This window comes from Scyliorhinus canicula, chromosome 2 (genome assembly GCF_902713615.1).
Source record: "Scyliorhinus canicula chromosome 2, sScyCan1.1, whole genome shotgun sequence".
Classification (NCBI taxonomy): domain Eukaryota; kingdom Metazoa; phylum Chordata; class Chondrichthyes; order Carcharhiniformes; family Scyliorhinidae; genus Scyliorhinus; species Scyliorhinus canicula.
Genome location: NC_052147.1, coordinates 123,307,787 through 123,320,610, shown reverse-complemented (window position 1 = coordinate 123,320,610; position 12,824 = coordinate 123,307,787). Strand labels below are relative to the sequence as shown.

The 12,824-nt window shown below is 48.7% G+C and overlaps 1 protein-coding gene across 6 annotated transcripts in view; it reads right to left on the bottom strand.

Moving 5' to 3' along the window:
- LOC119957921 overlaps positions 1–12,824 on the bottom strand; it is a 200,775-nt gene that overhangs the window by 114,936 nt on the left and 73,015 nt on the right. For all 6 annotated transcript variants that reach the window (XM_038786166.1, XM_038786149.1, XM_038786122.1 and 3 more), the window contains one exon: positions 9,039–9,211. In XM_038786166.1, coding sequence (XP_038642094.1) covers positions 9,039–9,211 — 173 coding nt within the window. The remainder of the gene's footprint in view (positions 1–9,038; positions 9,212–12,824) is intronic.

Sequence of the window (12,824 nt, the reverse complement as noted above, 5' to 3'; positions counted from 1 at the left end):
TGAGATCCTGGAGCCGTTGAGGGTATCGCTGGACAGGCTCGGGGCGACTCAGACGGCTCAGGCTGCGGAGATTTGGGAGCTGCAGCAGAAGGCTTCGGAGAACGAGGACGAACTCCTCGGCCTGGCTGTGAAGGTGGAGTCGCACGAGGCGCTTCACAAGAAATGGTTGGCAAGGCTGGAGGAGATGGAGAACCGCTCCCTCCGGAAGAACCTGCGTATTTTGGGCCTCCCGGAGGGGCTGGAAGGTTTGGATTTGGGGGCCTACGTGGTCCTGATGCTGAACTCGTTGATGGGTGCGGGGTCGTTCCGGGGACCTCTGGAGCTGGAGGGTGCCCATCTGGTGCTACTGCGGAAGCCCAGGCCGAACGAGCCCCCCAGGGCGGTGCTGGCCCGCTTTCAACACTTGGTCGACCGTGAGTGTGTGCTTCGTTGGGCGAAGAGGGAGAGGAGTAGCAAGTGGGAGAATACGGAGATCAAGATCTACCAGGACTGGAGTGCAGAGGTGGCGAAGAGAAGGGCTGGGTTTAACCGGGCGAAGGCAGTGCTCCACAAGAAGTGGGTCAAGTTTGGCCTGTTACAGCCAGCACGCCTGTGGGTCACTTATAAAGACCGCCAACTTTATTTTGACTCCCCGGAGGAGGCCTGGACTTTTGTCCAGGCAGAAAAGCTGGACTTGAACTGAGGACTGGGGGCTGAGGAACGTTGTACACAGCCCAGAGGCTTTGTCCTCCTTGATATCCTTCGTTTTATCGGTTCTATTGGACGATGTTTTTTGCTGTTCTGCTTTTTTCTTTTCTGCTTTTCGGGACTGTTATCTGTTTACTTGGGTGTTTTATCATATCATGTTGGGATTTTTATTTTATTATTTCACTGGTTGCGGGTTTGGGTGGGGATCGCGGCCCTGTTGGGTCATGTGCCTGTCTTCCCGCGTTTTTGGTCGGGGGCGGGGCTGGGGATGGAAGCGCGGGCTTTTCTCCCACACTGGAGAAGCAGGGGGCGGGGTAGAAATTGGGGGAATGGTTGTGTGACACTGGGGAGGGTCATTGGGGTGGCGGGAGCAGCCGGGGCCAGCAGGAGTCGGCTGACTTACGGAAGTACACTGACCGGAGTTACGCAGCTAGGGGGGGATCCTAGCTTTGGGGGGGGGGAACCGATTTGCTGCTGGAATGGCCAAGAAGGAGTTGGAGCAGGTAGAGGGGGTCAGGATGGGGGTCTGTCGCTGTGGGGAACAGGCTGAGCGGGGGGGGCGCGGGCACGTGGCGGATTACGGAAGGGTGATGGCTAGTCGACGGGGGAGGGGGGTAGGTGGCCCTCCGATCCGGCTGACCACCTAGAATGCGAGGGGACTGAATGGGCCTGTCAAACGGTCCCGCGTGTTCACGCACCTGAGGGGACTGAAGGCGGACGTGGTCATGCTTCAGGATTAGGTTGAGGAAGGGGTGGGTGGGCCAAGTGTTTCATTCGGGGCTGGATGCAAAAAACCGGGGGGTTGCGATCCTGGTGGGGAAGAGGGTGTCGTTTGCGGCGTTGAGTGTGGTGGCAGACAGCGGCGGGAGGTACGTGATTGTGAATGGCTACAAGCTGCAAGGGGAGCGGGTGGTGCTGGTCAATGTATACGGCCCGAATTGGGATGATGCGGGTTTCATGCGGCGCCTGTTGGGCCGGATTCCAGATTTGGAGGCGGGGGGCCTGATAATGGGGGGGGGGGGGGATTTCAACACGGTGCTGGATCCGCCACTGGATCGATCCAGTTCCAGGACGGGTAGGAGGCCTGCGGCAGCTAAGGTGCTGAGGGGGTTTATGGGCCAGATGGGAGGGGTGGATCCATGGAGGTTCGCGAGGCCGAGGGCCAGGGAATTTTCATACTTCTCCCATGTGCATAAGGCCTATTCCCGGATCGATTTTTTCATTATGAGTGCTGAGTATTCGACGATAGCCATTTCTGACCATGCCCCACATTGGGTGGACCTCGAGCTGGGGGAGGAGAGGGACCAGCGCCCGTTGTGGCGCGTGGAGGTGGGGCTGCTGGCGGATGAGGAGGTGAGGGGGCGGGTTCATGGTATCGAGAGGTATCTAGAGGCCAACGATAATGGGGAGGTCCGAGTGGGGACAGTCTGGGAGGCGTTGAAGGCGGTGGTTCGGGGGGAGTTGATCTCCATTCGGGCCCATAGGGAGAGAGGGTAGCAGAGAGAAAGGGAGAGATTGGTGGGGGAGATGGTGAGGGTGGACAGGAGGTACGCGGAGGCCCCGGAGGAGGGATTGCTAAGGGAGCGGCGCAACCTCCAAGCTGAGTTCGACTTGTTGACCACCAGAAAGGCGGAGGCTCAATGGAGAAAGGCACAGGGTGCGGTGTATGAATATGGGGAGAAGGCGAGTAGGATGCTGGCACACCAGCTCCATAAGCGGGATGTGGCTAGGGAGATTGGTGGAGTTAAGGATCGGGGAGGAAATGTGGTGCGGAGGGGGGTAGACATTAATGGGGTCTTCAGGGACTTTTATGAGGGACTATATCGGTCCGAACCTCCGGCGGAGGAGGGGGGATGGGGTGCTTTTTGGACCGGCTGAGATTCCAGAGGGTGGAGGAGGGACGGGTGGAGGGTCTGGGGGTGCCAGTTGAGCTTGAGAAGCTGGTCAAAGGGATAGGGAACATGCAGTCGGGGAAGGCGCCGGGGTCGGATGGGTTCCCGGTTGAATTTTACAAGACGTATGCAGACCTGCTGGGCCCCCTGTTGGTTAGGTTATCGAGGCAAGGGAAGGGGGGGCTTTGTCCCCAACGATGTCTCGGGCGCTGATCTCCTTGATTCTTAAGCGAGACAAGGATCCCCTGCAGTGTGGGTCGTACAGGCCGATCTCACTTTTGAATGTGGACGCCAAGTTGTTGGCAAAGATCTTAGCCACAAGGGCAGCACGGTAGCATTGTGGATAGCACAATCGCTTCACAGCTCCAGGGTCCCAGGTTCGATTCCGGCTTGGGTCACTGTCTGTGCGGAGTCTGCACATCCTCCCCGTGTGTGCGTGGGTTTCCTCCGGGTGCTCCGGTTTCCTCCCACAGTCCAAAGATGTGCAGGTTAGGTGAATTGGCTATGATAAATTGCCCTTAGTGTCCAAAATTGCCCTTAATATTGGGTGGGGTTACTGGGTTATGAGGATAGGGTGGAGGTGTTCACCTTGGGTAGGATGCTCTTTCCAAGAGCCGGTACAGACTCGATGGGCCAAATGGCCTCCTTCTGCACTGTAAATTCTATGATTCTATGATAGAGGACTGTGTGCCGCAGGTTATCCACGAGGATCAAACGGGGTTTGTGAAGGGGAGGCAGCTGAACACTAATATGCGGAGGCTCTTGAACGTTATCCTGATGCCGGCGGTAGAAGGGGAGGCGGAGATAGTGGTGGCGCTGGATGCGGAGAAGGCTTTTGATAGGGTCAAGTGGGGGTACTTGTGGAAGGTGCTGGAAAGGTTCGGGTTTGGGGAGGGGTTTGTCAGTTGGGTGAGGCTGTTGTATGAGGTCCCGATGGCGAGCGTGGTCACGAATAAGAGGAGGTTGGAGTATTTTCGACTATGCCGAGGGACGAGGTAGGGGTGTCCCCTGTCCCCCCTACTTTTTGCGCTGGCAATCGAGCCCCTGGCTATGGCGCTGAGGGAGTCGGGGAATTGGATGGGGCTGAGCCGGGGTGGGGAGGAGTACCGAGTGTCGCTCTATGCGGACGACCTATTGTTGTATGTGGCGGACCTGGTGGGGGGAATGCCGGTGGTGATGGGGATTCCCTGGGAATTTGGGGAGTTCTCAGGGTATAAGCTCAACTTTGGGAGGAGCGAGCTGTTTGTGGTACACCCAGGGGACCAGGAGGGGGGGATTGGTAGGCTCCCATGGAAAAGGGCGGAGAGGAGCTTCAGGTACTTGGGGGTTCAGGTGGCCAGGAGCTGAGGGGCCTTGCATAAGCTAAACCTCACAAGGCTGGTGGAGCAAATGGAGGAGGAGTTTAAGAGATGGGACATGCTGCCGCTGTCTCTGGCGGGTAGGGTGCAGTCAGTCAAGATGACGGTGCTCCCGAGATTTCTGTTCCTGTTTCAGTGCCTCCCCATCCTTATCCCGAACGCCTTTTTCAGGCGGGTTAACAGGGGCATTATGGGGTTTGTGTGGGCACACGGGACTCCGAGGGTGCGACGGGTGTTCTTGGAGCTCCCCCCGTGGAACACCTTTAGCTACCTGCAAGTAAGGGCGTTTGTCAGGCGGCAGGTGGCGGGGTTCCCTCTGTTGCCGCCACGTGGGGTCCAGGACAGGGTGTTCTCGGGAGTGTGGGTTGGAGAGGGGAGGATTCTGGAAGCGTACCAGGCGATGCAGGAGGTAGACGAGGCCTCGGTGGAGGAGCTGAAAGGTAAATGGGAGGAGGAGCTGGGCGAGGAGATTGAGGAGGGGACATGGGCGGATGCCTTAGAAAGGGTGAACTCCTCCTCCTCTTGTGCAAGGCTTAGCCTCATACAGTTTAAGGTGCTACATAGGGCTCATATGACCGGGACAAGGACGAGTCGGTTTTTTGGGAGTGAGGACAGGTGTATTAGGTGCTCAGGGAGCCCAGTAAACCATGTCCATATGTTTTGGGCATGCCCAGCGCTGGGGGAATTTTGGAAGGGTGGTAGGATCCAGGGTCAATCCAGGCTGGGGACTCGCAATATTTGGGGTTGCAGAGGAGCCGGGAGTGTAGGAGGCGAAAGAGGCTGGCATTCTGGCCTTTGCGTCCCTCGTAGCCTGGCGGAGGATTCTTCTTCAGTGGAAGGATGCGAGGCCCCCAAGCGTTGAGGCCTGGGTCAACGATATGGCGGGGTTTACTAAATTGGAGAGGGTGAAATTTGCCCTAAGGGGATCAGTGCAGGGGTTTTTCAGGAGATGGCAACCATTCCTGGATCTCCTGGCAGAACGATAAAAAAATAAAGAAGTCAGCAGCAGCAGCAATGCGGGGGGGGTTGTCTCTTTGTTTTGTTTTGGGTTGAATATTTGTTCTTTGCCAGAGACGGGCGTTAATTTATTTTTTCTCTTTTGTATATACAGGGGGGGGTGGCCTTAATTTATTTTTTTTCTCTTTTGTATATATTTTCTGTTATTGTTTTTTTGTGTGAAAATGTGAACATTTTAATAAAATTTAATATAACATTTTAATAAAAATTGTTTAAATAAAAGGCAAAGCAGACTGAAATATGGGACCTTAATCATTTCTGAATTTTGGAATTTTCTGCATTATAGTAGGAAGTTAGAAATCCTAACCACAAGAACCAAAAAACTCTACTGATATAAATAATTACCTGAAACATTAAATATTATAAAGCTGTAATAAAAAGAGCTTTACTTATCCAAATACTTTTTCTTCCACGATCCTACTCCCAAAGTACTGGACCAAAATAATGGCGTTGACATCAAGGGAATTCTTGGGTCTGCTCAAAATATTTGCCGAAAACTGTTGTTTCTGAACAATAGATTTCTGGACTGTGTGTGGTCACAGTGTATTAATGGATGAAGACACAGCTTTCATCAGCTGCATTAACCTATTTAAATTAAACCAGGGTCTATAGCTTATGTGGTGTAGTTTAAACATTCATCCGCTAATATCACCAACAGTAATCTCTGGGTTTAAAACTCCTTCTAATCTGACTAACAATGTGTCTTAAATCAACTTGGAGGAGGCTTGCCACTACTTTTGGTCTCTATAAAAACACCCATACAGTCCATTGGGAAATAAATCTGTAAAAACACACAGCACGATTGCAAATTTCAGAAGACATTTGTCGCCTTATTCTTAAGTTCAAGCACAAGTCTCACTCAGTTACATGCTTCTTATGCCAATGACTGATAGGGGAACATTTGGTGGAGCTGCGGGCAGGCATGTATCCAACTAGAGCATGAGTTTTTCCATGATGCAGGCATGCACGTTAATGGCTTTCTTCATAAGTGGTTGGTAATACTCATGGAGGCCACTCAATGACATTCAGCCCTATGTAGCATCAATTTGGCCATGAGTTCTATGCAGCAGAGGTTAGGCAATAGGGGGGACGGAGAATAGGACATCTAGCTTTCCCTCCATCTGCCCTTCCTGTACCAACCTCCCCGAACAGGCACAGGAATGTGGCGACTAGGGGCTTTTCACAGTAACTTCATTTGAAGCCTACTTGTGACAATAAGCGATTTTCATTCATTTTTTCATTTCAGAAGCCATTGAGGTGCCATTGCACACGGAGTGAGAGTAGGATCTGCAGATTGTTATATCTGGGGGCTCTTCTCAGCACACTCCAAAGGGGAGGTAGTCCTCAGTCCCTCTGCCAGTGATTCCAGCAGAAGCACTGGGGAGGCACCTTCACCTGGACAGGAGCCTCTTAGCATGCTGGGACACCCCAGGCCTCAAGAAGCCATGGAACAACCACCAACATCATTTCAGGTGACAAGGCATCACAATCAGCAGTCTGCTCCCATTTTAGCTGCAGATTCCAGAGCCGAAACTCATTGGAGCATTAGGAAGTACATTAGAAAGGGCATCTAGGTTCACCAGGACGCCATGTGTGGTTATATTCTATATGTATTACTGATTGGTGTCTGTGTCTTAGTAAATAGTATTGGTGTGTTTATTTCTGTGTGCTTCAATCACCCTCAATTATCCTGCCACAGGATAACCACCAACATCATTTCAGGTCACAGGGCATCACAACCAGCAGCCTGTAATGATGACAAAGTGGAGTTTTGGACAATGTGAATGGAGAGAGTGGACAATGGACACTGGGAAATGCTAAGTGGAAGGAGATGTTGCATAACTTGGATTGGAGGTCTTCTGCAGGAGGCACGTCAAGCGCCTGCTGGATGTGACTATGAATAACTGTATCACAAGCCTCCCTTATGCATCTTTCTGTGGCTGTCTCTGATACCGCCACCTCATCCCAATATCCTACTTGATCTGTCCCCTCCCCCCACAACCTGAGAGGTGGTGTTTGGCTGCAAAGCCGGTTGCCTGTTCGATCATGGCCTAGTCGACCAGGCATTGTAATGTTCCTCAGCCCAGTGGGACAATTCCGCAGTGGTATCAAAATCCATCTCCTGACTGGGTACCCTTGACCCCAAAGATCCACCCCTGACAAACAGAAAGCAGAAACAGCTTAGTACCGAGGAGACTCAAAGTAAATTGATATTATGAATGCTCCTGTGAACCCGTCTTTGAAATTGCTCCTGCTGTCATTCCCCTTAACGTCCTCCTGCAGTCTTGTTCAGTCACAGGCTACAACTCTTGCTGCTGTTGTGGCATTGGGCCTCTGGCGCCTGGTCCTCCTTCTCTCTGGGGTGCACTTCTTTGCAGGAAATCCAAGAATACTCGGGGGATGAATCCCCTGTCTGTTTCAACCCCTCTGTACTGGTCACTGCCCTTGCTTTTCCAATAGGTCCCAGGCATTCCCGGTACACATGAGGTTTTGCCCCTCAGCTCCCTTGCACTGCCCCTCAGTTCCTTGGGACTCCCCTTTCAGCAGCAGTTTCCACTCCAGTGAAAGGCAGCTCCAAAATGGCTGATCTACCCTCGGAGCCTGGGGCCTTGCCTGGATACTGGTACCTTTGAATGGTTGGGCATCTGACAGCCATGATGCAATGCACAGCATATTTAATTCACAAGGTAACATTAAATTTCATTCAGCGGCATGCAAATAAGACACAAGTGCCGCTTTAATAAGCTCAATTGCCTTCTCACTGCTCCTGTGTGGCATCACTGAATAAATAGAGATGATGGTACCTGGAGAACTCATTGTCCCTCGAATAGGCATGGAATCTTTCCCAAACACCTGTAACTGGCAAACAAGGACCCGAGTATAATGCACCATAAAGGCCGCATGTCTGACAATAAAACAGATTCCCACCACTGACATAAAAGCCCAGAGCCCTCAGCATCGGGCTTCTGAAATTGCTCCTCCTGGGCAATTCTAACCCAACCCTGTCTAACTTCCCCTCCCCCTGCTCCCTGTCTGGTCAGACTTTACTATTAAATCTCACCCACCAGTATCTTGCTGCACATCATCCGGAGGTCAGCAATAGGGCTGCTCGTGCTTGTGTGTGTTTGCAAAGTGAAGTCAGCAGAAGTATCTTTTCTCCTAATGTTAAAAACCTTTGAAGATAATTTGGAGGCCTTTGGTGACGTGAACCCTTGCATTAGAATGCTACTTTAGCTTTAACCCCAAATCATTTCTCAGTTAAATATAACTGCACCCTAAAATGTTTTCGTTGGAATAAACATAGTGTCATGATATGCGGGCACACACATAATACAGACAAGCAGCTAATGGACAAGGAGAACAGGACATGACCAATAAGCAGGCAGGACACTCAGGAGTGGGATCTGACTATAAAAGACACGAGGCACTCACACTCCACCTCTTTCCACTGATGAACACCTGGAGAGCCAGTCAAGGGGGTTGTTACAGTCCCACACCTCCACCATGTGGCTAAGAGCTAGTCTGGTTCAGTTAGACAGAGCCAGTCTGGTTCAGTTAGACAGAGCAACCACACTTAAGTTAGCAGAGAGTCGAACTCACAGAGAACTATGCTATTAGTTCAATAAACCTGATTGAACTAACTTCAAGGTCTGGAGTATCTTTCTGATCTAAACTGCATCCAGTTGCAGCCAGTGTTAGACCAGTGTGCCTAACATGACACATAGAACATAGAATACACAGTGCAGGAGGCCATTCTGCCCATCGCGTCTGCACCGACCAACTTAAGCCCTCACTTCCACCTTATCCCCCTAACCCAATAACCACTCCTAACCTTTTTGGACACGTTTGGGGAATTTAGCATGGCCAATCCACCTAACCTGCACGTCTTTGGACTGTGGGAAGAAACCGGAGCACCCGGAGGAAACCCACGCAGGCACGGGGAGAACGTGCAGACTCCACACAGACAGTGACCGAGCAGGGAATCGAACCTGGGACCTTGGCGGTGTAAAGCCACAGTGCTACCCACTGTGCTACCGTGCTGCCCCTGAATTAATTCAGAATATCTTTGCCCCCAAATTGTTACCTTGGAACACAGAATGTTGTCCTCTGAATGAAGGCACTCTTGGCTTCTATTAATCCCATGTTGTGGTATTTGTCCAATGCTTGTGGAGGTAGATCACAAGTACGCTGAGATTCTTTTGCTGGATCATTCCGGTATTTGTCACCTTCTACAAAGCATTGCTTTTTTGATCTTAACTGTAATAAATACATACAAACCATTCATTTGTAAATCTGATACCAACAACAACTTTCATCTACATAACACCTTATAATGTAGGAAAAGTCGTAATGCCCCTTGCCATAGTTTAATCGGTTGATGTAATGAGCTGAAGGAGGCATTTGGATGGGTAAGAGAGGTAGGTAAGCATCATAAAGGATATTGGGAGTAAGAAAGCTGTAGGGAGGGAATTTCAGAGCTTGGCGCCTAGACGGTTCCCATTTCCTTCACTCCATAACAAAAGCAAATTACTCTGAAAATTCAAGTCTAAGAAAAGTCAGATGAAGTCCCAATTCTTTTTTAGATGTGAAGTATTGCACTATTCTTCAATTCCCTTATTCAACCCTGACTAACAGCCATCATCTGCTTCCTTCGAGACTGGTGGAATCACCTCTACACCTGGCTCATGAATTTTGACAGGAAAAAGGGTACAGATGTTCAGGGGCATCAGAATAAAGGCTAATATTCATTCCAGAGCTCTGAAACAGAAGCTCGTACGAAAGGGTGGCTAGATCAATTCAGTAGAACCTCGAGAATTTGAGAGGTTTGCTGCTGCTTACGACATGCTACAGGAGGAAGGAGACGAAGAAAACCAAGGTTAACGAATACGAGAGATGTTTTATCTGTCAGGCAACAAATGATTGAGATTCTCTGAAGAGAACCCTCCTCCAGCACACCAACAGTCCCACTATTTGACCCATCCTCAGAATGCATTCCCAAACCTATTGGTCTTTCTCTTACATAACTAGGAGCATGAGAACTATCAATGCAGCCAAACAAAATCTTTATTTCATGCTGTGAATATAATTAATTTCCTTCAAATGGGATTGAAATGAAATCATCCCTGTGGAATCTGTTAATGCCAGGCCTCTGCGCTCATTTATTTATTTGCGTTCCTGCAAGATGGTTCCGCTGGAGGTCAACAGTTGCTGATCACGGTGGGTCACTCGGAGCTGCTCTGGGCCTCGAGGGCCTGATTCTAGACTAAACGCTGGCCTTCAGGTAATCTGGATCAGATGGCTGTGTGAAGGAACAAAGACACCAGCAGCGATGCCTACTGCCACAGCGTGTATAAATAAAAACTGAAAGGTAGGACAATCTAGAGGCAATTTCCTCCTTCCACACTATCGCTGCTGCCTTGTCTTTAACAATATTACTGATAAAATGATATAATAGACAGTGCCGCAAACAATAACAAGCAATACAATCCATTTTGGGGGGAGATTTTCGCAATTGTTTTGGCAAAGGCCTGACTTTCCCACTCCAATAGTTTTCAAAACAAATTTGAAATGGTCATTAATCTGTGGACTAGAATTTAATTTGATTGATTTGGAAGTCACTCCAAAGTCACAACAGCTAAAGGATGAACTCGAAGACAGAAATGCATTTAATTTAATACCAATGTAGTCGAGGCTAAGCTGCAGCCAGTTCTAATTCCTGAAGGAAACAAAATCCAACATAATCCTCTCTTTTAATTCCAAACAGTGGCAAACGTCCAGAATTATATGTAACTATGAGAAAAAAATATATTTTCTTTGTTTTGTTTCCCCATACGACCAATTTTCTTTCGGTCAGAAGAAATTTCATACAGAATAGTACTGTATGTTTTAGTTAATCAATGAGACATTAAGATCTTATTTGAATTAAAAATATAGCATCACTTTTACAAAGGGGGGGTGAAGGGTAGTTTTCTTTGGCATGGGAGGCAGGTTTGGGTACATGCAGTGAGCTAAATCTCCGAAAAGTGGCATCAAATTACGATCCTGGTATCATTCACGAATGCCAAGTAATCTTTAACAAGCACCTGAACAGGCAGTTAGAGCCTTGGGTTAACAGCTCATCCAACATTTGGGTGAACTATGAACAGTTCTTTACTATTGCCTTTGCCTGCGTAGGAACCTGGTAGATTTTGCCAGAACACAAGCCCGTCATCGGCTATCCTTCAACTCGAGGATGATATCTCCTCAGGGTCAGGGGTTTCTGCAATGTGTCCTCATATGACTGAGCAGACCGATTCTTTAGCCAGATCTTTGGCCACAGATCATTGGGAACATGGGGCAGGATCTCCCAAGAGGTAGCTGGATCCAGAGTTCAGGATTTATTTCCTTCAGTGCTGCCGCTCTGCTTCACCATTAAGTCATTTGGCCTCAGTGTTTTGCCTCCCATGCAGCTGTCAGATAGCGACATTCATCCCATCACTTTGGGTCTCAAAAGCATCCTTGTGCCACTCGGCCTTCTACTAAATTCGGATTTAATTTGAGTGCACAGAAACAAAACAGGCACATTGATCCCCTTTAAAATGCTGAGTAATTTAATTGAGATGTTCTGGTGCTGTTATATCCATCATAAAATCTATTTTCTTTCATTGCAGATGGATTTTTATCTCTCCTGCTGCTATTCTGTCAATAGTGAATATTGGCGCTTTCACAGCACTTGTACCAGATCCATGCTGTATGTTAAATTATTATTGACTAGAGGGCATGTACCAGATTGCTCGGGTTTGGCTTTGCTCCACCCAGTGCTATCCAATTTTGGAGAGGGGTCCTGAATGAGGACCCTCACTCATGTTTTGAAGAATAGCCTAACATCCCGTTTAACTGCCCTTTAGGGCAATTTATTCAGTAATTGGACATTTTCAGAAAAATGTGGAGGGCAACAGACAGCACCAGGAAAAGGGCAGAAATATACAGAGAAATGAGTAAACGGAGTGTTTTAAGTTCACTGCCTTGTTGATGCGTCATCAATTGTACGCGAGACGAGTGCTTTACAAAAGTCAGGCTTTAATAGACTAGAACATAGCTCTGCGATCGTCTACAATGGAATGGACGATCGCCGGGCGTTTGTCCATTTATACCTCGTTAATGGAGGCGTGGTTAACTCAGCCTCGGCCAATCGGTCGAGAGGCACATGATGGACCAGGGCCAATGGTAAGCCGGTGTTCTGCCCCAATGGTAGACAGGTATGCAGATCATATCACCACACTTGTTTTAAAAGACACTCCAGAACAGGACAGCTCTATTGAATAATGATGTGTCCATTTTATTTTTGCGGCAAAGATCCTGGAGGTGGAGTCTCACCTGAAATTGTGAAGATCAGGTTGGGATCTCATTTATCTAAATATACCACTATATACCACAGAGACCCACCCTTCTCATTGCACATATTCAATCAGTCCAGCAACATTGTACATTAGAAATATAGACTCAAATGAGTTAGGCATGAGAGTTTGATTTCCTCCCAGTGAAACCTTGTGAAATTGACCTTGTTGATCTTACTAGATGCACATTCGAAGCAGTTTCAGTTGAGCTGAGGAGAGCTGGAAATAGTACTGGCCCATATATAAATGTGGTGTCACAAAGATTATCTGAGATATAATATTCCAGTACACAAAACCTTTTGGTCTGTGAAATATATTATACCAAATCCAGACTTATTCAAGCACTAAATCTTTTATATCGACTATGATTAAAAATAAGTGCTACAGTTCAATTTCCATTTTAAATAAAAGTGATTTATAAATTATGACTTAATACCCTCAGCCTCTCAGAACAACTTTTCAACTAGATTAGAGGGCTGGTGCCATTTCTGCCA